This window comes from Otolemur garnettii, unplaced genomic scaffold (assembly GCF_000181295.1).
Source record: "Otolemur garnettii isolate 467f Iridium unplaced genomic scaffold, OtoGar3 scaffold00032, whole genome shotgun sequence".
Taxonomy (NCBI): Eukaryota; Metazoa; Chordata; class Mammalia; order Primates; family Galagidae; genus Otolemur; species Otolemur garnettii.
In genome coordinates, this window is record NW_003852427.1 from 12,066,830 (window position 1) to 12,091,987 (window position 25,158).

Here is a 25,158-nt window from a genome sequence, read left to right on the forward strand (position 1 = left end):
AAAAAAAAAAAAAAAAAGAATTAACTGGCATGGTATTTAGTGACTGTAGTTCCAACCACGTGGGAGGCTAAGATGGAGCATCACTTGAGCCAAGGTTACAGTGAAATATGACTAGGCTGGTGTCAAGAAAAAGAAAAAAGGGTTGGGCTCAGTGGCTCACACCTGTAATCCTAGCACTCTGGGAGGCTGAGGTGGGCAGATTGCCTAAGTTCACAGGTTCGAGACTAGCCTAAGCCAGAGTAAGACCCCATCTCTAAAAAAAAAAAAAACAGCCAGGTGTTATTGCAGGCACCTGTAGTCCCAGGTACTTGGGAGGCAAGAGAATGGCTTGAGCCTGAAGTTGCTATGAGCTATAACGCCATGCACTCTATTGTGGGCAACAAATGTGCGACTCTGTCTCAAAAAAAAAAAAAGAAAATACAACAAATGACCTAATCAATTTTTATTTCTTAAAAAGTCTAAAAAAACAGCATAAATATTGGAGCAATATACTCCAATTTCTAAATATGTACACCACCAAAACAAATTAAGGCCAAAAGAAACACAATGGAAATCTAGTTTTCAAAAGTCCAGCTTTAAAATTTTACAAGCATACTATCAGACACCAAAATATAAAAATTTCAGGATAAAAATCTGAATAGAATTAGCAGTATTTGCTATCCAGAGAGTTTGTGTCATATTGAGCCTTACACCAAAAAGTACCAAATGGCCATGAGAATCATGCTGTGAGAATTTTCCCACATAAATGGGTACATTAAAAAGAATGGCATATAGGACAGGTAAAGTCAATAATTTTAGAAAACTATTATTTCTTTTTTTTTTTTGAGACAGAGTCTCACTATGTCACCTTTGGTAGAGTGCCTCAGCATCACAGCTCACAGCAACCTCAAACTTTCCGGGCTTAAGCCATTCTCTTGCCTCAGCTTCCCAAGTAGCTGGAAATGTAGGCGCCTGCCACAACGCCGCAGGCTATTTTTTGTTACAGTTGTTGTTAAGCTGGCCTGGGTTGGGTTCGAACCCGCCACCCTTGGTGTATGTGGCTGGCATTGTAACCACTGCTACGGTCACTAAGTCAGAAAGCTATTATTTAAATGCCAACAGAGATTCTCCCTGTGGAGATAAGAGTGACGCCAGTGCTAATCTGCCATGTTGACTTCTGATTAATTACATTCCCAAGAATGCCTCCTGGTTCCTACTTTATTTACTGTCCTTAGTGTTACAAACATATGTGCTCACTATGAATCCTGCCTTTAGATCAAAGCAACCTTGATGTTACCACATAAATTATAGCGGACATGTGCCTTTTCACAACTGAATGATCAGGAGGCTGTATGCCATCCAGACCCAAAGAAAAGACAAGAGGAGTCTAACCACGCTATCGATGTCATAAGAAAACTTGATACCCCAACTTGAGCCATTCACAACAAAATTTCCCAAATTCCTTAATCCATTTATTCACAAGATTGCTCGACTAGGCTGGAGAAACACATCTATAACATATAATTCTTGGTTCCGAGCCCACCAGTCATGGTCTGGGGTGCCAGCTACGCTGTAGCCGCTGTCACTATGGCCCATTACAAAGCCGCCAACTCAAAGCGTGAGCAGTTCCAAAGATACGTGGAGAAGTCTGGGGTGCTGGACATGCTGACCAAAGTGTTGGTAGCCTTATACGAAGAACCAGAGAAACCTAAAAGTGCTTTGGATTTTTTTAAAGCATCACTTAGGAGCTGCTACCCCAAAAATCCAGAAATAGAGCTGCTTCGTCTAGAATTGGCAGAAATGAAAGAGAAATATGAAGCTATTGTAGAAGAAAATAAAAAACTGAAAGCAAAGCTTGCTCAGTATGAACCACCTCAGGAGGAGAAGCGTGCTGAATAGGATTCTTCTCAGTTAAAAAGACACTGAAAATTGGTTTTGTATGACTTGAATAGTTTGTATAGTATATAATCTTTTCTGAAAAGATGCTACAGAACTCTTTTAATACGTTAAATTCACCTATCACTCTCTGTTATCAACACATACACTTACAATCACCAATAAAAACTCAATGTAACTTTTTTTGGGTCTTAAAGCAGGAGAATCCAAAGTAAATCCTGAAAAAATGTAAACACAGACATCTAATTCCTTACCTTAAAAGACATTCTGTTTAATAATCTGATTAGGAATGATAGTACTGGATGAATTTTAACCAAGCAAATTTATCATGGAGCTATTCCTTGGTGTAGTTCAGGATATGAACACAGGTATAGTCATTTTTAAAAAAGAAGATGACACTGCTGTTTATATTCCCTTTAGGCAGCTGGGGAGATCTGTGTGACATAAGATGCTTTTGTATGGGCTCCTGTGAATCTTCTGCTTTTGTTTATATAACGCAGAACAAATAACTCTTCTTTGCCACCACTTTGCCTTAGATAACTTTGTCTGTGCCAGTCTGGACTGTGACACCACATTTTCCTTCTCTTCCTTTCCTTCCATGCCCTGTCTGATAATCTTGCCATGTTTGCTCTGTGCTCAGTGAGTCCTAGATGCACACTGGCCTTTCTGTGCTGATTTTCAATTTGCAGTTACCTGATTGTAATTTATATAACTTTAAATACGATCACACTATTCCCCTGCCTTACTTGCTAAGTTGAGCACAGAACTGAGGCAATATAATATTCAGGGTTCATGCACAAGCTGGGATTAGAAGGGGAATGTGCCAGATATTGGGGAAAATTATACTCTGTGGGTATAATTATGTAGCGCTTTTTTCTCTCAAAGTATTTTTCTAGACTTGAATTCATTGTATCTTCATTATTCCTGTGAAGTAGGTAGGTCAAATAATGAAGAGATGTTCGGTGCTGAATTTTTAGGCCAAAGACTGATAACAATACAGGCTATTCACTAACTGTACAGCCTTGGGCATATCAGTTCACTGCTCTGAACTTCACCTTTTTCATCTGTTAAATGAGAAGAATATCTGTGCTGCCTACCTCACAGGGTTGTTGTGAGGTCAAAGGAGAATGTATGTGAAAGCTCTGTAAATAGTAAAGTACTAAACAAAAAAAACCAAACAAACAAAAAACATTTAATAATTCTTTTTCTACTCTTCAAAGTTACCCTGTTATTTCATAAATTTCACTACTGGGACCGCATGGTTAGCAGTGAACTTCCCTACTCTCAGACATCATAGATGGTATTCTTTACAAATCACAGTTTTGGAACTTACAGAAACTGTTTAGAAAAGGCTGGCTTCAGCATGGTCTTACAAAGACAGTCGCTCATGTGTCTTTTTTTTTTTTTTTTTAACTGAAATCCCATTTCCTTTTGACCAGATTTTACTGTCCAGAATAGTCATTTGGGTGCAGTGAATATATTTAGGAATAAAGATTTTAGCTCTCATAGAAAAGCAGTTTCAAGAGCAGAACTAACCTCTATAATTAATCTCCAAACTGGAAGAACTAGTCACACTTAATCTTTGCCATACATATGTATTATTTTTTGTATAATTTTGTTTGCCATAATAAATCCATTTTCTTTAGGAAATACTGCTTTCATATTTATCTACCCATTTGGGTAAAATCAGCCCACACAGTCTATAGTGGTATTCCACAAATCAGTTGCAAAGTTCCCTGCCCAGCCTCCAGCACAGACAATAACTGGTACTGATACTAGGCAGAGCACAGATGTCTTCTGAAGCCAAAGAAATATCCATACAAGCTGCACCAATAGCAGGTAGGTTCTGGAAGATTCCTATCTTAAAGGAAACATAATTTAAGAGGGTCTCTTTGGACAAAAGATAAGCTGTTAAGTGGTAGACTGACTAGTGAAAAAAACAAAAACCATTCTTTTGGTGCTTATCTCCAACACCATGAAAATACATAAAAACATTTCATCAATTTTGTGTACATTAAGTCACCCAATTCATTAATTAAAAATTCCCAATTCAGATAGAACAATAAAAGAAAATCATTTTTACATAAATATTACCTGTTAGCATGCACTCCATTCACCTGAGTGATTACAGTAGACAGCTGACCAAGACCTAACATGGACTTTACTACACCATGATAATGAATGATCTAGAAATTTAAACATATTTAACATAGTAATTATTACTTCAAATATATCTTGGGAATCAAAAACAGTTTAACTGGTAGTCTTTTAAAAATACTATTTATCTAACTGTGCTTACCTTTCTTAATTTAAATTAAGAAAGGCAGAATCCCCTATCAATGTTCTAACATATTTAAAACAATAAAAATAAATGAAGACAACCGAAAAAAATCTCAGATTGAATTTATTGTATTTTTCCAGATTCCGTCTCCTTTTTGGTTCAGATCAAATATAAAAGTTATGACTAAAAAAAAAAATATCCAATATACATATATATATATATATTTTTATTTATTTACTTATTTATTTATTTTTTTTTTTGAGACAGAGTCTCAAGCTGTCACTCTAGGTAGAATGTCGTGACGTCACAGCTCACAGCAACCTTAAACTCTTTGGCTAAAGTGATTCTCTTGCCTCAGCCTCCCAAGTAGCTGGGACTACAGGTGCCTACCACAACACCTGGCTATTTTTTTGTTGCAGTTGTCATTGTTATTTTAGCTGGCCCGGGCTGGATTCCAACCTGCCAGCCTTGGTGTATGTGGCTGGTGCTGTAACCACTGCGCTATGGGTTCCAAGCCAATATATCTTTAATATTTTGTTTAAAAACTGTCATATGTACGTATTTCTGACATAAATGCTAAAACTCAAAGGTCCCAATGTTACTAATATAGATTTTGGGGTTTCATAACTAAACAGTTAAATGCAATTATACAACAGCAATTTATGCAATATTCTCTTTTGTTTTGTTTTAGAGACAAGGTCTCACTCTGTCACCCAGGCTGGAGCACTATGGAATGATCACAGCTCACTGCAGCCTCGAACTCCTCGATTCAAGTGATCCTCCCAACTTAGCCTTGAGAGTACCTAGGACTATAGACAAGCACCACTATGTCTGGATAATTTTTTATTTTTTATAGAGAAGGGCTCTCAACGTATTGCCCTGGCTGGGCTCAAACTCTAGGCCTCAAACAATCCTCCTGCCTTGGTCTCCCAAGGTATGATTCAGTTTGTCTGTTCTAATACTCTTTAACAACAAAATTATGGCCGGGTGCAATGAATCACATTTGTAATCCTAACACTCTGGGAGGCCAAGGCAGGTGAATTGCCCAAACTCACGGGCTGGAGACTGTCTCGAAATTTAAAAATATTTAACATAGTAACTATTATGTTACTGAGCAAGAGTGAGACTCTGGCACTGGGCTGGGGCACTGTAGTGTGCGCTGACAGTCCCAGCTACTTGGGAGGAGGCCGAGACAAAAGAATCGCTTGAGCCCAGGAGTTTGAGGTTACTCTGAGCTATGATGCCATGTGACTCTATTGAGGGTGACGAAGTGAGACTCTGTCTCCAAAAGATAAAATGAATAAAATAAAATAAAATAAAATGTATATTGTGGCAAGCATCCGTAGTCCCAACTACTTGGGAGGCTAAGGCAAGAGAATCACATGAGCTTAAGAGTTTGAAGTTGCTCTGACCTATGATGTCACAGTACTCTACCAAGGGCATCAAGTGAGACCCTGTCTCAAAAAAAAGAAAAAAAAGATTATGAAAATAAATGGCTTATACATTGATCTTCTGAGAAACTAAACATGTCAAATATGACAAAAGAAATACCCACAATTGGATAGAATCAAAGGCAAGATTATAAATCAGTGATTCAAAACCATTATCTTGCCCCAGAGACAACTTACTCCCATTAGTAATGGTAGCTCAGGGACCCTAAGGGACCATTTCAGACACTTGCCTATGAATGAGTGGAGTGGGAGTGTGAAATAAAAAGTTTCCTGCTGGGCATGGTGGCTCAAGCCTATAATCCTAGCCCTCTAGGAGGCCAAGGTGGGTGGATAGCCTGAGCTCAGAGTGACTAAAGTGAGACTCTGTCTCAAAAAAAAAAAAAAGAAAAGAAAAGAAAAGAAAAAGAAAATGTTTCTCAGATTATAGGGAATCACTATTACTAAAAACTAATGTGTGGCTTATACTTTAAATAGCACACTAAAATTATATAAATTTTAGAGGTAAGTGTACTAAATGTACTTTTTACTAAAAATATAGTCTACAATAAATATCATTCATTTAAAATCATAGAAATTTGGTATTAGAAGGGATTTTTGAGATCTAACAAAAGTCTCTAACTTTATGTGTCAGGAAACTCAAACTCAAAGAGGGTAAAATATTTTCCAGACATACTGAGATACTGATAGAGACAGTATTGAAATGAATATCTCCAGAATTCCGATCAGGGCTTTTTTCATTATGCTGCAATTATTATCTTACCTGGTCTGGTTCTAGCTGAATAGCTCTGTCATAACAGGCAGTGGCATCCCTCAGCAAACCAATGCTTTCATGTTCAAGGATCTGTTCTTTAAGAGATGGTTCTGCTTTTCGAATCGTACTTACTCCAGCTACTCCATCTGGTTCATGCATAGCAGCATACAGTTTCTTTATTCAGTGATTAAAAAATAATCAAATGAGAGGAAAAGCACAACTGGAATTAAACTATCAAATTACCACTTCATATAAAAAGAGCATATGAGAAATTTTGCCTCAGAGTAACAATAAAGTAGTTATTTCAAGATAGAGATATGGTAAAATTATAAACTTATTTCTAGGCATTCTATTACCTCAACATTCTTATTCCACTTATATACAAATCTGCACCAGCAACTGTTAGTGACCATGATGGTTGTAAAGAACCTCAAGGTCCCGAAACTCTCTTTGAAGCTAATTGATAATACATTCTGTTGAGTACAGTTTATAAGTATCTTATTGCATTTAAAAGGTTTTAAACATTTAAATCAATTTTTTATATATTACTATTCAGACGCCTTTAAGAAACCCAAGACATCAATCTGAGTTCACAGGAGATATTCAAGCTAAAGATAAAAAGTTGGGACACAATTAGCATAAAGATAGTCTTTAAAGATAGGGGAAAGGATAAGATGATTTAGGAAATGAATAGAGAGGAAAAAAAGAAGACAGAGAGAATGGAGGCTTGAGCTTTTACAATTATTGATGAGGAAGAGCTAGCAAATGGAAAGAGGAGATAAAAGAGAAGTTGTAAGAAACCTAGGAAATAAAATATCCCAGAAACTGTGAGAGAAAAGCAACTAATGAAAGGAGTGGTCAAATGATTCTGTGCACTTAAAAAAATCAGGACTAGACTGGGTGCACTGGCTCATGCCTATAATCCTAAGCACTTTGGGAGGCCAAGGCAGGTGGATCACCTGAGCTCACAAATCCAAGACCAGCCTGAGCAAGAGTGAGACCCTGTCTCTACTAAAAATGAAAAACTGAGACAAAAGGATCCTTTGAGCCCAAGAGTTTGAGATTGCTGTGACCTCTGATGCCCTAGCACTCTAGTCATGACAACAAAGTGAGATTCTGTCTCAAAAAAAAAAAAAAAAAATTAGGACTAGGAAACATTTATTGAGGTTTGACAACAGGGAGGCCAAATTTTCTTAGCAAGAATATAGTCAAGAGAACAGAAGAGAAAGTGCCCAGCTCAGTGGGGGAGGCACTGGCCATATGCACCAAGGCTGGTGGGTTTGAAACCAGCCTAGGCCTGCTAAACAACAATGGCAACAACAACAACAACAAATAGCGGGCATTGTGGTGGGCCTGTAGTCCTAGCTACTTGGGAGGCTGAGGCAAGAGAATGGCTTAAGCCCAAGAGTTTGAGGTTGCTATGAGCTATGACACCATGGCACTCTACTGAGGGCAACGTAGTGAGACTTTGTCTCAAAAAAAAAAAAAAGAGAAGTCTTGTTGAAATGGGCAAGAGTGAATGAGGAATAAAGACACAAATACAGTACACAGAAGACAGGCATTTCTTTCAAAAACTGGCTGTGAAACAGAGAGATGTCAAGCATGTGAAGAATTTAAGATCAAGGGAATTATAAAAAATTAAGATAAGCGATATTAAAGCATGTCTGTATGCTCTATATACTCTAGTTCAGAAGAAAAATTAATGATACTAGAGAAAGAAGGAATATCTGAAGGAGTTAAATCCTTGTAATTAAGAACACGAGTAGAAAGACTGCATTTTGACAGGAAGGAATCCTTCCTTAGGAATAACAGAAGGGAAGAAAGAATGTGGTATAGATGGTGCACATTTGCAGATTTAGCAGACACTAGGTTTATGTTTTCCTGATGTATGATGAAGGAAGATCCTCAATTGAAAATGAGGTTTTCAGAAGCAGGGAAGCAGAAAAAGTAAGAGATAGTCTTCTTGGTAAGTGAGAAAGTAGGCTTACTATAAAAACTCACTGTCTTGTTTTTCTCCAGCAATGTTCAGCGGCTTACATGACTGGAGTTTTATTTATTTATTTATTTATTTTTTGAGACAGAGCCTCAAGCTGTCCCCCTGGATAGAGTACCGTGACATTACAGCTCACAGCAACCTCCAACTCCTGGGCTCAAGCGAGTCTCCTGCCTCCGCCTCCCAAGTAGCTGGGACCACAGGCGCCCGCCACAACGCCCGGCTATTTTTTGGTTGCAGCCGTCATTGTTGTTTGGCGGGTCCGGGCTGAGGATTTGAACCCGCCACCTTAGGTGTAAGTGGCTGGGGCCTTAGCCAGTTGAGCTATAGGCACCGAGCCATGACTGGAGTTTTATAAAGTGAGCATACCAGAATGGGAGAAAGTCAAGGGAGCTGAACATTCTTCTAAGGAATTAGCCAGAGACTCAAAGCTAGATAGAGATGAACACAAAGACAGCAAATGGCTAATATTTATCCTAAGACTACAAGCTACTAATTTTCCAGTTCTTTTGTCACACTTTGGTTTTTGATCTGAAAAGCCCACCAATCTTGATCTCCTATTTTTTTGTTGTTGTTGAGACAGTGTCTCACTCTGTGGCCCTAGGTAGAATGCTGTGTTGTCATAGCACACAACAAACTAAACACTTGGGCTCAAGCAATCTTCTTGCCTCAGCCTCCCAAGTAGCTAGGATTATAGGTGCCTACATTGACACCCGGCTCATTTTCCTATTTTTAGTAGAGACAGGATCTCGCTATTGCTCAGGCTGGTCTCAAACTAGTGAGCTCAAGTAATCCACCCACCTCGGCCCCCCAGAGTGCTAGGATTACAGGCCTGAGCCACTATGGCTGGCCCTTGATCTCTTATTTAATCTCACTGTATTAGCCCCATCTACCCTTTCTTTTCTTCCCTACCAATCAACACATCACCTAAACCATTATTTCACCACTATTCTCACAACTTATACCTGGTATAACTAGCGCATCCCCTCATATACCCACCTCCAAATTCAGGCCCACCCTTCTCACAATGAGAATAATAATTTCTTGAATGATAGCCCTTTCAAACTCTTCCTCAATTGCCACAGGCATTTACCTAAAATGCCGTGATGACCATAACACTTCCTTAGTTCACATCCTCTAAGAAGCTTGAGCAACTTAAAAGGTCCTCTGTGATTTGTGATCTTCTGTCCAAATCATCATCTTTCCTTTGCCATTCCAAAACTCTTTAGCATATACTAGAGTTGCTCTTTCTCAACTCCATAGGGATGCCTCTGCTTAACAGAGGTTCTCAACCTGAGGGTCACAACCCACAGGAACTGTATTAAAGGGCCACGGCATTAGGAAGGTTGAGAACCACTGGCTTAGAATGTTGTGCCTCTCTAACACTCACTCATTCTTCCTGACACCATCTCAGAAGCCATTCCTCACCCCTGGTTCACTCACTCCCAACTCCCACTGCACCGCACATAGAGGATGAGTTAAGTGTCCTCCCTCAGGACACATCTACATCACTGTCACTGTACTTAAGATGTTATGCCAAATTGATTTGTTTTTCCCCACTAATCTATAAGCTTTTAAGGTACTCACAAATATCTAGTGCCTAGTACAACATCTAAAACACTCAATAAAATGCTCAACAAAATAAACAACATAATCACAAAAGACGGATATTAATTTTCATTATTAAATGTATTATATTAACTGCAGACCTGTAAAAATCCGAGATGTTCTTGAATATTTTGCTTCTTTTCTGTAATAAATGATTCGAAGTGCATTACAGCTCGTGTGTATGCTCTGGAGCGAAAAGAAGCCACTGCCAGAGTATCCTGAGGTATGAGGTCTAGAAAACGAGTTACACTCTGATAGTCTTCATGATCTGCAGACGCTAGATTATAAAAAAAATTGAAGAGATTTTTAAGATGAAAATTTTAAAATTTCAGTTCAAGTATTTAAGTTTAATATAATTCACTAAATAAATTAATCCAAATATATTAGGATCTCATATTTAGAACAACAGGATGATTGCTCCAAGGGTCTTATTCTAACTCTACCATTATTACTTGCTTTGGATAGTTATTTTATTTATTTTGTTTATTTAATTTTTAGACAGAGTCTCTATTGCCCTGAGTAGAGTGCCTTGGCATCATAGCTCTCAGAAACCTCAAACTCTTGAGCTTAAGCAATCCTCTTGCCTCAGACTCCTGAGTAGCTAGTTTTTTTTTCTATTTTAATAGAGATAGAGGCTCACTCTTGCTCAGGCTGGTCTCGAACTCCTCAGCTCAAGCAATCCACCCACCTCAGCCTCCCAGAGTGCTAGGATTTGCATATTTTAATTTAGGAGCTTTTATTTCTTGATCTACAAAATGGAGAAATATTAATATCGGTCCTTACAATGTTGTTGTAAGGACTCAATATAAATCTATTATTAAATGCTAAAAAGATATAAAGATGATACAAAAGATACAAGGTGAATTTTTATTGATGATTACATTATTGATACAATGTAGCTATTAATATTTAGTATGGAAATAGCTTTTTTATTTTAAAGTTTAGAATTCTTTGGTTATCGACTTATTTTTTTATTGTGTTACACATGTAGAGAAGTTTTCAATTTATCTATTAAAATGGAAATTGAAGTGCTAAGTAAGAAAGCACTTACTTTAGAATAATTTTTCAAGTCTAAGAAAAGACATAAATTGAAAACTTCTAAATGAAGACAGTCTATGAATTTTTCTTTAAAACTTTTAAGTTTTTTTTGTTGTTGAGAAGGTATTAATCCATCTTTTTAATGGCTAAATAGTACTCCACGGTATATACATAAACAACATTTTATTAATCCACTCCCACTCAAGATTGATGAGCAGTTGGGTTGAAGCCACATCTTTTTTCCTACTCTTTTGAGTTTTATTTTTATTTTTTCAAATTAATATGAGGGTACTTATTTTTTTTTGAGACACAGTCTCACTATGTCACCCTCGGTAGAGTGCTGTGGTGTCACAGCTCACAGCAACCTCAAACTCTTGAGCTTACATAATTCTCTTGCCCAGCCAAGTAGCTGGGACCACAGGTGCCTGCTACAATGCCCAGCTATTTTTTGGTTGGAGTTGTCATTGTTTACCAGGCTGGGGCTGGGCCTGAATCCGCCAGCCTCAGTGTAGGTGGCTGGCACCCTAGTCACTGAAATATGGGCACTGAGCCATGAGGGTACAATTTTTAGGTTACATTGTTCTCACTTCTAGGGTACAGTTCCATTTGTAGAAAAGCCCCTCACCCAGGGGGCATGTTATACACCCTCACAATGTGCTCATTAGGTGAGATCCTGCTTCAGGCCCTCCCTCCCCTGCCAAATGTCCTCCCTCTTCCCCTCAACTCCTGAACTGGACTATATTAGTGTTTCATTGTTCTTATGAGCATGTAATTGTTTATACATTGATTTCATATTAGTATGGAGTAAACTGGATATCTATTTTTCCATTCTTGTGATACTTTACTAGGAAGAATGTACTTCAGCTCCATCCAGGTCAATGTAAAAGATGTAAACTCTCCATCTTTTATAATGGCTGAATAGTATTCCATGGTATACATATATCACAGTTTGTCGATCATGGGTTGATGGACACTTAGATTACTTCCATCACTTGGCAATTATGAATTGAGCCACAATAAACATTCTAGTGCAAATGTCTTTGTGGTAAAATGATTTTTACTCTTCTAGGTAGATACTTGGTAATGGGATTGCCGGGTCAAATGGAAGGTCTACTTTTAGATCTTTGAGGAGTCTTCATACTTCTCTCCAAAAAAACTGTACTAGTTTGCAATCCCACCAGTAGTGTAGAAGTGTTCCTTTCTCCATGTCCATGCTAACATGTGGTGTTTTGGGACTTTGTGATGTGGGCTAATCTTGCTTGATAGGTGATATCTTAGAGTGGTTTTAATTTGCATTTCTCTGATGATTAAAGATGAGCATTTTTTCATGTATTTCTTGGCCATTCATCTAGTCACCCTCAGAGAAGTTTCTGTTCAAATCTCTTGCCCACTTATAGAGAGGGTTGTTTGTACTTTTCTTATTGTTTAATTTGAGTTCTCTGTGAATTCTGGTTATCAAGCCTTTGTCAGATTCATAACATGCAAAAATCTTCTCCTATTCCAAAGGCTGTCTCTTTGCTCTGTTTGTGGTACCCTTAGGTGTCCAAAGCTTTTTAGCATGATTAAATCCCAGTTATTTATTTTTGGTGTTGCTGCAATTGCTGGGGTAGGTAGGAGTGGGGGTCTTCCTCATAAAGTTTTTACCCAGGCCAGTATCTTCAAGTGTTTTCCCCATACTCTCTTTTAGAATTTTTATTGTAAAGCCTTTAAGTTTTAATAATGATTCATAAAAATATATAAAAAACAGGAGACAGAAATAAATTTATTCAAAATATAAACAATCAATCAAGTATATTTGAAGGAAATTATATTTAAAATGAGTTCCTTATTTCCATCAAAATTTGTAGATAATTTCAAATTATGAAAAAATGTCAAAGTTATTGTATATTTGAATCGTCATTCTGAAAAGCTAGAAATTACAGTATTAATGAAAATGGTGACATTAGAGTTAGTGTTTAGTTTATAGTACCATATTTCTCATGCAGAAATAGAAGCATTTAATTGTTAAATAAATGGAAAATATAAAGTTAGTTAGCTATATTTCAGAGAAAAATATCCCCCAAACAAATATTTGCAAGTCCAGAAAATTTTAGAAAAATAATAAACTATTGCACTTAACAACAGAAGCATATGTACTTTCACAGGGATATGGACAATAAGAGGAAGAAGCTCACTAATTGAGGACTGTGTGAGTGAAGGTCTCCTTAAGGATTATTAGATAATCAATTTTTCGGCTCGGTGCCTGTGGCTCAAGCAGCTAAGGCGCCAGCCACATACACCTAAGGTGGCGGGTTTGAATCCCCAGCCTGGGCCCGCCAAACAACAATGATGGCTGCAACCAAAAAATGGCCAGGCGTTGTGGCGGGCGCCTGTAGTCCCAGCTACTTGGGAGGCGGAGGCAGGAGACTCACTTGAGCCCAGGAGTTGGAGGTTGCTGTGAGCGTGATGCCATGGCACTCTACCCAGGGGGATAGCTTGAGGCTCCGTCTCAAAAAAAAAAAAAGGGATAGAGGCTCCATCTCAAAAAAAAAAAAAAGATAATCAATTTTTCAATTATTCTTAAAGCCTATGGGGGAAAAATAAGTGAAGTCCATGAGAAAGTCTAAGGTGTAAAGAAACATTCTTTCTACTGCAAGAATGAAAAAAAAAGAAGGTTCAAAGACAGTAAGAATATCTATTAGTGTGTAATGAATATAATTCTTCTCACCAATAGGGACAAATTAGCAAGTGTAGTTCCTAGCTCTAATAAGATTCTTCTTCTAGCCATATTAGTGGAAGCTATAATAGCACAGATAAAAATAGCACAATAGTAAGTATAGCAGGGCATAGTGTGGTAATACAGAGTAAGCATATCTGGAGAGCCTGCTGGATATCAAACACTACCAGAAATGGGGAGAAATAAAAATAGCTTACACACACACACACACACGCACAATATACTGAGGGAACAAGGAGTAAATGGGTTAGCAGGGAAAGGGGTGAGTTATTAACAATATTAAAATCATCTCATTTATTTCACACTTTATATATTCATGATCTCATTTAATACAACAATTTCTTTTTCTTTTTTTGGCAGTTTTTAGCTGGGGCCAGGTTTGAACTCACCACCTCCGGTATATGGGGCTGGCACCCTACTCCTTTGAGCCACAGGCACTGCCCAATACAACAAATTCTAATGGAGATAGTATTAACCCCATTTTACCAAAGAAAACTTAGATATGTGTCTTGTCCAAAGCAGTGAATAGTCAGAAAAGCCCACACTATTGCCCATTTAAAAAAACACACAATAACAGTTATTTTTAAAGTTAATGCTTAAATTATAGAATTGATACTATTGGTAAATAGTAAAAAGAAGAAAATAAACAGAAGTTATAACTTACCCATTGAGTTTACCTTATCTCTGTTTGATTTGCTTTGTGCAAATTTCTCTGCATTCAGCGCCTGAAATTTGTGTCTTGCCCATTGTGCGAGATGGTCAAGCATGGAGAACACGGTCTGTGTACTAAGTTGACACAGATCAGATGCACTATCTTGGGTACTTATGGTATGCTGGTCATCATGCTTTAGAACTGCCATAATTTCTGCATAGACCTAAGAGAAGTCATTTTATGGTTAATAATATATCTGTAAAAGCAGTTTACTATTATATGACATATAAGACTAACCATTCTAAGGCAACAATTTTCAAAAGAAAAAGACACATGACTGATTGATAACAAATGATCTTTCTGATCTATAATTAAACCAATCAAATGTTACTCTAAAAAGAAAATCTGCTCAAGTCACTAAAAAATATATAAAGATAAATATTTTTTAAAATCTTAGATTATTCTAGGAATGATAATTAAACTTTGTTAACTAATCATAAAAAAATATTAAGAGTACTATCTTACACTATCTTTAAAAATTAATGTCAGAGTAATTGAAGGACTAAATGTAAACACAGAGGATTAAAAGAAAAATGTAGGAAAACAGATTTAGGACATTGGATAAGAGAAAGCATCACATAAAAGGCTTAGAATTCATAGTCTTTAAAAGATTCATAAGGCTAGGCACAGTGGCTCACTCCTATAATCCTAGCACTCTGTGAGGAGGCCAGGGTGGGTAGATTGCCTGAGTTCAAGAGTTGGAGACCAGCCTGAGCAAAAGCAAGACCCCATCTCTAAAACTAGCCAGGTGTTGTGGCAAGTGCCTGTAGTCCCAGCTACTTGAGAAGCTGAGGCAAGAGGATCGCTTGAGCCCAAGAGATTGAGATTGCTGTGAGCTATGATGCCATGGCCCTGTACCCTGGAGAAAAAGTGAGACTGTCTCCAAAAAAAAAAACAAAGAAAGATACACACACTAAATAGGCAAAGGATATGAACAGAGATTCCACACAAAAGTAAACCAAGGCTGGGTATGGATGCTCATACCTATAATCTTGCCACTCTGGGAGTCTGAGGGGGGAGGATCGCTTGAGGTCAGGAATTGAAGACCAGCCTGAGCAAGAGTAAGACCCCCATCTCTACCAAAAATACAAAAAGTTAGCTGGGTATGATAGTGCATACCTATAGTCCCAGCTACTCCAGAGGCTAAAATGGGAGGATCGCTTGAGCCTAGGAGTTAGAGGTTGCAGTGAGCTACAATCATGCCCTTGTACTCTACCAGGGTGATAGGGTAAGATTCACTCTCACAAAAAAAAAAGTAACCCAAATAGTCAGTGAACATAACCTTACAAGTAATATTGAAAATGTAACTTAAATAATAAAATATCCTTTTTTAAACCTACTACGTTGCCTAAAATGTAAACATTTAAAGATAGCAAGTATTGGCAAATGTGTGAAAAATGGATACATTCATGAACTGCTAATACGTCTATAAGTCAGTACAATTTTGCAGTCTTAATCAAATTTTAAATGTCCATGTTATACAACCTCTATTTTCAAGTATCTACCCTAGAGACCTATGTTCAAACACTTTCAAAAGTAAGCAATGCAATGATATTTAGCATAGTACTGTTTATAAAAGTAAATAAATAGCATCTAAATAATCACCATTATGGCAATAGTTAAGCTGTGGGACAACTACATTTTGGAAGTATTATATTATGTGGTACTTAAAGAAAGGATAGTTCTTTACATATTGGTAAACAAATAAAAATACCAAGCAACTTGCAGAACAACACTTATAAGAGGATGCCACCATTGAAAAAAAGTTCTAGAAAAGCTACACCTCACATCAATAATACTTCCTGGGGATATAGGATTTTTTGCTTTTTGATATGTACATGCACATACTTACTATACATTTCCTAGCAATATATAGCCTTTCAAATATTAATTATACTGGAGAAAAGTTTCAGATGATCAGAAAACAAATAAAATGATTTCTCTCACCTCCTGCTGATCTTCTTGATTACAACCCAACAAGACATACACCAAAATATGTGGAAGAAGATAGATGGTCACCTTGAAATCATGCTTCATCATAATGCTACAGCAGGTGAAGATTTTACTGGCAAGTTCATGCCGAACCTAGAAACAAAAATGGTATAGGGACAGTAAATAGTTTTATATATTTTTCTACTGATTAAATGTCAAAAAGTAACATATGTGATAATATATCATAACAGAGTACTTTTTCTTTTCTTTTTTTTTTTTTTGGAGACAGAGTCTCACTATGTTGCTCTCAGTAGTGTTGTGGCATCACAACTCACAGCAACCTCAAGCTCATGGGCTCATGCCATTCTTTTTTTTTATTGAATGGTAACTTTGTACATTAATGCACTTCTGGGGTACAGTGTGGGGTTTTCACACACAATCCAAAACACTTCCATCAAACAGGTTAACATAGCCTTCATGTCATTTTCTTAGTTATTATTTTAAAATGTTCACATTCTGCTCTTAGAAAGATTCACTTGTACCCTTGTAAGATAGTGATCCCTCCAATCCCCCTCCCTCCACCCATTCCCCCCTCCCTGGGGCTTATGCGATTCTCTTGCCTCAGCCTCCCAAGTAGCTGGGACTACAGGCGCCTGCCACAACGCCCAGCTATTTTCTTGCTACAGTTGTCACTGTTGCTTAGCTGGCCCAGCCTGGGTTTGAACCCACCAGCCTCAGTGATGCAGCTGTCGCCATAATCACTGTGCTATAGGCGCTGAACCCATAACAGAGTACTTTTAAAAATTTTTTTAAAATTAAAGTTTTAAAATCAATTTAAAATTAAATTAATTTTTTTGATTACATCACTTATGGTTAAAGTCAAATTTTCTTGGTATTACCTATCTTTGATTTACTAACTTTAAAGAACTCATAAAGTTTTAAAGTTTTTTTCTTCAAATATAAAACCTTTACTTAAAACCAAAAATACTAAAATAAAGATTCCAAAGCAAAAAGTAGTTAATTTAACAGTATTCCATATTTCATTCATTATACTTTCAATGTGTTGATAAAAAAGACAGAAAATTTCTTGAAATTATCAGCTACAAATTATTATAATATTTAAAAATACTAATAGAAATGTGAATTAAAATCAAAAGCTATAAATTTTAAATATGCCTTAAACATTTTCTCGGGGTCAGGTACATAAAAATCTCACTATATGGAAATATCAGAAATATACCTCTGTTTTTCCATGAAATTGCATTTTAAAATATCTTTATTTTTATTTTAGAGAATGTCTATATGATATATCTTCTTTTAGAAGTTCCATTAAAGGACAGTATTATTTTTGTTATGTAGAAAAACTCTGATTTAGCATGTACATCCTTGTAAACAGTATTATTTTATAATATAAAATGAACAGACATAGTGTAATAGACATTTTACAAAAAAATTAAGATCATGGTAATTTTCTTCATAAGACCATTAATTACCTCTTTACTTAGAAACTATTATTAACATTAAAAAATTACTACTAATTAGTAAACATTTGCTTTAAAATTCTATCATTAGGAGCATAAGTATTTCAATTTCTATTGGGTGTGCTGATTTTCTTTAGAATTTCTGTTCAGTTAATTCTGAAATTAACTGAAATTCTGAAGAGGGTTCCTTACCTTTGTTATGAGATAACCTGCCCAAGATGCGGACCATTCTGCAAAGTTATTACCTAATTCACTTAAGTAAATTGGCTTCTTTACTCCAGACCAATCTGTTGACTTCTGAGAGCTCTTATATCTGTAATTTTGAAATTTTTTATTAAAAAATATATGATCAGTTTAGAATAAAGAAAGTGTAAGAAATTAGGTGACTAAGGCAGGAGGATCACTTGAGTCCAAGAGTTTGCAGCTGCAGTGAGCTATGACCGCACTACTGCACTTTTAGGCCTATGTGACAGAGCAGGACTGACTCTGTTTCTTAAGAAAGGGAAGGGAGGGAGGAAGGGAGGAAAGGAGCAAAGAAGGGAGGAAGGGAGGGAGGGTGGGAAGAAGAAAGGAAAGAAAAAGGAAAAAGGAAGGAAAGGAAAGGAAGAAAGAATTTGTATTAACTCCTTCTCTGACTACCACAGTACTGCCTTGCCTTTACTGAAATCTGGTTAAAGACACCACTTGTCCAGTACCATTCTTAAGGGTGGATGAGAGGTGATACACCAAGTACTTCTAAGAATTTGAGTTGGCTGTCCCCTCTTTAGGTCCTTCCAACCCCATTCTTGCATAAAAAAGACCTATTTCTTTGAAGTTCAAGCCACCTAGGTACACTATTTTCTACTCCTCATTGTGGGCATCTACCAAACTTGTTCATTACCAAACTTACTGATAACTTTAGGACATCGTCCAGTGTTTTCTTTCTTGCCCAAGTCTTATTATCACCCCACATAATTTCCATGTTGGGCTGGCGTGCTTACTCAAACTTAAAACTTCTAAATGACTTCTCTATTCAACAGTCAGGGCTCCTTTCCTAATACAAAGAGTTTCTTCACTCCAAAATCAATAATTTAGACATCTCATTCTATGTCCACATTTTGTACATTACCAATGAACTTAATTTCTATGGTCCTTCACTTAGAACCTTCTCTTGATAATAGCCTCTAGCCTGTCTAACCTTTTTTTCTTTCTGTCACACACTGGACAATAACAACTCCTATTAGAGTTGTTTTCAACCACACATTAAATAAATACACAAACACTAACAAAAGCTAATTAGCAAAAAAAAAAGGTCTGCATACTTTTCACACTATCTGCTACCACAGATAAGCGAAAACAGTCCATACTCTGCTTTAGCCACTCTATTGCCATTGTCTTTACTAGCTGTACCCATTTGTTAAACTCCTAACCTTGAGTCAATCCATGTGCCTCCCTTTACTGAAATGATACTCAGGCCACTGCATTGAGACAAGAAAATCACTACCCACCTTACAAGAGTAGTGCAATACTCTTAGTTTGTTCTTAGTCTTCAATGTCAGTGGACCTCTTAAGTTGCACAGAAATCCTTCTAAGTTTTCATTACTAGCTCCCTTCTGTTTTCCACACTGGCTACTTCAAATCATCACCACTATCCTTAAATGACCTATACCAACTTCCTTGTCACTTTTAGTTAATGATCTCATCTCATATACCTCTTACTTCATAGAGAAAAACAGAAACCAATGCTTCTCACAATCAAATCTGTAAACTTAGCTGGGCTCTATTCATTATTTTACCTTTCCTTCTTACCAAAAAAGAGATCTCACTCCCTGTAGGTCTAATTCCCCATCAGGGCTATGCCTCTTGCATTCTGGGTGCTACATGGGGGTCTTTATTATATCAATTTTTGTTTTACTTTACTTCAACATAACCCTTTCTGTATGCTCCTCAGCATTAACGTTTAAACATGTTCAAGTAGCTCGCATGTTATTACTACATGTGTGTAGGATTACTTGAGGGGCATAAATTCCTTTTGAATCATCAGTAAAAATTTAGGAAATGACAAAGATAATAAATGCCCTATCTTAAGGTTTTCAGCAAACATACTTCATTCGAATCCAGCCTGGGCCAACTACAACCAAAAAATAGCTGGGCACTGTGGCAGGCACCTGTGGTCCCAGCTACTTGGGAAGCTGAGGCAAGAGAATTACTTAAGCCCAAGAGCTTGAGGTTGCTGTGAGCTGTGACACCATAGAACGCTACCAAGGGTGACATAGTGAGACTGTCTCAAAAAAAAAGATAGTAAAAACATAAATATGCTTTTAAGATGTTGTGTATGCCCCTAGGCCATCTGGAATAAATATCCAGCAGTCCAAGCTATAAAACTGATCTATTGGCTAACCTGGTATTTCAGTGTTTCATACAAAAGATGTCAGTCAGCTCTGGGCAGCACCTGTGGCTCAGTGGGTAGGGCGCCAGCCCCATATACTGAGGGTGGTGGGTTCGAGCCCAGTCCCAGCCAAACTGCAACAACAACAAAAAAAAAATAGCTGGGCATTGTGGCAGTTGCCTATAGTCCCAGCTACTCAGGAGGCTGAGGCAAGAGAATTGCCTAAGCCCAAGAGTTGGAGGTTGCTGTGAGCTGTGTGACACAATGGCACTCTACCTAGGGTGACAGAGTCAGACTCTGTCTCTACCAAAAAAAAAAAAGATGTCTGCTCCACTGACTGCCCCCCATCAACCTCTTATTTTTCTGCAGCACCAATTTTAATGAGTTGATCCCAGTTAGGTTAAGTCTTCTAACTTCCACTATTGAGGAACCATCTGAGAAGAAGGGAGGAGGAAAAGAGGAAAGAGGAAGAAGAGGAAAGAGAGAAAAAGGATGAGAAGGAAGATGAAGAGGAGGAAGAATAGGAAGAAGAGGAAGAATTCTCATTGCTTTGATAAGGTATTCTTGTAAATGACCATTTAAAAGTTGTTTCTTATGAAAAAAATAATAAGCATAAAATATTAGTTTCTTATGAAATTTTAAATTCAATTACAAACACATAGAAATGTTGGGCTTCCAATTGTTATGAAGTAGACAAAAGTCACCTTCATAAAATATAAGGAATTATATATAATTCAGTAGTAGACAACAGCCACCTCCCAAAATATAAGGAATTTATTCAACAAGCTGAGTTCAAAAAGCATTTATTATTGAGTGGCAACTGAATGTCAGGTACTCTGTTAGGTACTTTTTAACATTCTCTCCTTTATTACTAACAATGATCATACAATACAGGTAAAATTATCCACATCATCTGGCTATTTTTTTTGTTGCAGTTGTTGTTGTTTAGCAGGCCTGGGCTAGGCTTGAACTCACTAGCCTTGGTGTATGTGGCTGGCACCCTACTCACTGAGCTATGGGTGCCAAGCCTAAAAGTAGTTGAATTTAAAAACATAGCAATCCTTTTAACTTCAATGAATTTGTCTAAATACTTAAAGTTGTAGAATTTAACCCAATGAGCACACTTCTTTTTCTTTTTTTTTGGAGGCAGGGTCTCACTATGTTGTCCTTGATAGAGTGCCATGGCCACAGCTTACAGCAACCTCAAACTCTTAGACTTAAGCGATTCTCTTGCCTCAGTCTCCTAAGTAACTGGAACTACAGGCACCTGCCAGAACATCTGGCTATTTTTTTGTTGTTGTTGCCATTGTTGTTTTAGCAGACCCAGGCTGGGTTCGAACCCACTAGCCCCAGTGCATGTGACCAGCACCCTAACCACTGAGCTGTGGATGCCAAGCTGGTACTTCTTATTTTGACAAGACTATAAGCATAAATCAAAGAGGAAAATACATATAAGATAGTAAAAATATTTTTAATGTTAAATACTGTACCAAAAATATTAATTTTTATAAAGTTGAAAATAATTTTATTAAAGTAGTTTAAATGAGTACTCATACCTAGTATTTAGATGAGGTTCTAGTATTTCTCGAACATGCTCAGGAAATCTCTTCCACAATTGGTGACCTGGGCCATCAGTCTCCATCTCTCTACATTCATATATAGAAAGTAACTCCTACAAATACATATTATACATTTATTAAGTCCACAGTGAAGTAGTTAAACCTTTTTATTTATGAATGTTCTACATATTATAGCTCTAAAAATACAGCCATAACTGTTTTATTGTACTTTACTATGCTTCACAGATACCGTCTTTTTTACAAATCAATGGTTTTAGCATTGGAGCAAATGTATTTGCACCATTTTTCTAACAGCATAAGCTCACTTTGTGTCTCAGTGCACCTCTTAGTAATTCTCATAATAGAAACTTTATTATTACTATATCTATTATGGTGATCTGTGCTCAGTGATCTTTGAGTTACTAGTATAATTGTTTGGAGCTTCATGACTTGTGCCCATATAAGACAGAGAACTTAATCAGTAAATGTTCTATGTTTTCTGACTTCTCCAGAAAACATCTGATTCTCCATCTCCTCAGGCATTTTTATTCTGAGACACAACAATGCTGAAATTAGGCCTACAAGGGCCTCTAAGTGTTCAAGTGAAAGGAAGATTTGCATGTCTCTCACTTGAAATCAAATGCTAGAAATGATTAAGCTCAGGAAGGAAGGCATGTTGAAAACTGAGATAGGCAAAAAGCTAGGCCTCTTGCACCAAACAACCAAATGTGAATACAAAGGAAAAGTTCTTGAAGTAAATTAAAAGTGCTACTCCAGTGAACAAATCAATGATAAAATTTTGAAACACCCTTCTTGCCATGATGGAGAAAGTTTTAATGGCCTCAGAAGATCAAACCTGCCATACATTCCTTTAAACCTGGTTCTCAACCTTCCTAATGCCATGGCTCTTTAATACAGTTCCTGTGGGTCATGACTCACAGGTTGAGAACTGCTGCTTTAAACATTTTTTCCTCTGCTGCACATTGGAAGAATGAGTTGTCTTAAGCAACACACTAAATGCACAAACACTAATAAAAGCTGATTAGCTGTGCATACTTTTCATGATATCCAACACCACAGATAAGCAAAAAAGTCCTCACCAAATCAGCATGCAGCCCACAAGCCGCAGTTGCTTTAAACCAAAGCCTAATTTAAATTCCTGATTCGCTTCAATTGTATAAGAGCTCAGAAAGGTAAAGAAGCTGCAAAAGAAAAGTTTAAAGCTACTAGAGAATAGTTCATGAGGTTTAAGGAAAGAAGCTGCCTCTATAACATAAAAATGCAAGGTGAACCAGCAAGTGCTGTAGAAGCTGAAGAAAATTTGCCACAAGATCTAGCTGAAGTCTTGATGAAAGTGGCTGTGCTACATAACAGATTTTCAGTGTAAATGAATCAGCTTTCAATTGGAAGAAGATGCCTTCTAGGACTTTTATAGCTAGAGAGGAGAAGTTAATGCCTGGATTCAAAGAGTCAAAGGACAAGTGGACTCTCTTGCTAGGGGCTAATGCAGCTGGTAACTTTAAGTTGAAGCCAATGTTCATTTACCATTCTGAAAATCTTTTTTCTTTTTTTGAGACAGAGCCTCAAGCTGTCGCCCTGGGTAGAGTGCTGTGACATCACAGCTCACAGCAACCTCCAACTCCTGGGCTTAAGTGATTCTTTTGCCTCAGCCTCCCAAGTAGTTCGGACTATAGGCACCTGCCACAACACCTGGCTATTTTTTGGTTGTAGTTTTCATTGTAGTTTGGCAGGTCTGGGCTGGATTTGAACCGGCCAACTCTGGTGTATGTGGCTGCTGCCTTAGCCACTTGAGCTACAAGTGCTGAGCACTTTCTGAAAATCTTAAAGCCTTTAAGAATCACACCTCATTTACTCTGCCTGTATTCTACAAATGGAATGACAAAACCTGGAAGACAGCACATCTATTTTTAGCATGATAAGCTTAAAATAACCATTTTAAGTCTACTGTTAAGACCTACTGCTCATAATAAAAGATTCCTTTCAAAATATTACTGCTCACTGACAATACATCTAGAGGAAGTAACTGCAGATGTGGCAGAAATAGAAGAGAACTAGAAGTAGAGCCTAAAGATGTGACTGAGTGCTGCCTTCTCATGATTAAACTTGAATAGATGAAAAGTTGCTTTTTATGCGTGAGCAAAAGAACTGGTTTCATGAGATGGAATCTACCCTGGGTAAAGATGACATGAATGTTGTTGAAATAAGAAAGGAATGAAAATATTATATAACTTTAGTTCATTAAGCAGTGACAGGGTTTGAAAGTCTTAACTACAGTTTGGAAGGATGTTCTATTGTCGGTAAAATGCTATTGAACAGCATCACATGTTACAGAGAAGTCTTGTAAAAGGAAGAGTTGATTGACGTGGCAAACTTTGTTGTTGTCTCATATTAAGAAATAGCCATAGTCACTATACCTTCAGCAACTACCACCTTGATTAGTCAGCAGCTATGAACGCTGAGGCAAGATTCTCCACCAGCAAAAAGATTATGACTTCATTGAGATAGTCACTTTATTGCAATAATCTAGAACTAAACTCGTAATATCTTGGATGTCTGCTTGAACACAAAAAAATAAATAAAATTTTAAAACTTTGGAGCTGGGAGGCTGAGAGAGGTAGATTGCCTGAGCTCATGAGTTCAGACCAGCCTTAGCCAGTGCAGGACACCATCTCTAAAAATAGCTGGGCATTGTGGTGGGCAACTACAGTCCCAGCTGCTTGGGAGGCTGAGGCAAGAGAATCATGTAAGCCCAAAATTTGAGTTTGCTGTAAGCTGTGATGCCATAGCACTCCACTGAGGGCAACAAAGTGAGCTTCTGTCTCAAAAAAATAAAATAAAATAAAAATAAAATAAAACTTTGCAGCTTTGAACTTCCTTAGGGGACAGTTATTTCAATGTCTAGAACTACTCAGGTAACTTACTTAAGGTCGCAAAGATGAGGAAGTAGGATATACATACAAAAATTTTGAAAGTAGCTACAATAATTTGTTAAGAGGATATGCTTCTATACTATCTAAAATGTTTATCATAAATTTGTACTGCCTTGATAATAAAAATAATAATTAAGAGAAAGGAACTTCAGAAGTATAGAGTTTATAATTTTCTTACTTGAATTCAATAACCTTAATTACTTTAGCCAGCAATGACTATATATACTCTTACTTGAATGGCATAAGCAGCTGAATCTTGGGCTCGGCTGTTATCTGCATATGCAAGGTAAGCTCTTGTCAGTTCCATCAATAATCCATAGGCAAAGGTTAAATCTTCTACTCCAGTCTCAATTAAAAAAAAAAGCAAGAATAATCAGTATAAATTTTCTTGAAGTATACTGTTTCTTCTATGGTTAATTTAACTTAGTGCCTAAATGAATTT

At 37.1% G+C, this 25,158-nt stretch overlaps 1 protein-coding gene and 1 pseudogene across 2 annotated transcripts in view; one reads left to right on the forward strand and one right to left on the reverse strand.

Moving 5' to 3' along the window:
- ATR (ATR serine/threonine kinase) overlaps positions 1-25,158 on the reverse strand; it is a 142,095-nt gene that overhangs the window by 57,242 nt on the left and 59,695 nt on the right. The window contains exons 23-30 of the mRNA XM_023513056.1: positions 24,949-25,062; positions 21,763-21,878; positions 18,031-18,151; positions 16,373-16,510; positions 14,378-14,588; positions 10,061-10,236; positions 6,368-6,532; positions 3,970-4,061 (exon numbers count right to left, since the gene is read on the reverse strand). Of these exons, the coding sequence (XP_023368824.1) occupies positions 3,970-4,061; positions 6,368-6,532; positions 10,061-10,236; positions 14,378-14,588; positions 16,373-16,510; positions 18,031-18,151; positions 21,763-21,878; positions 24,949-25,062 (1,133 nt within the window). The remainder of the gene's footprint in view (positions 1-3,969; positions 4,062-6,367; positions 6,533-10,060; positions 10,237-14,377; positions 14,589-16,372; positions 16,511-18,030; positions 18,152-21,762; positions 21,879-24,948; positions 25,063-25,158) is intronic.
- On the forward strand, positions 1,519-3,033 carry LOC100950097 (annotated as a pseudogene). Its single transcript, XR_001161274.2, has one exon. The product of XR_001161274.2 is annotated as a c-Myc-binding protein pseudogene (transcript).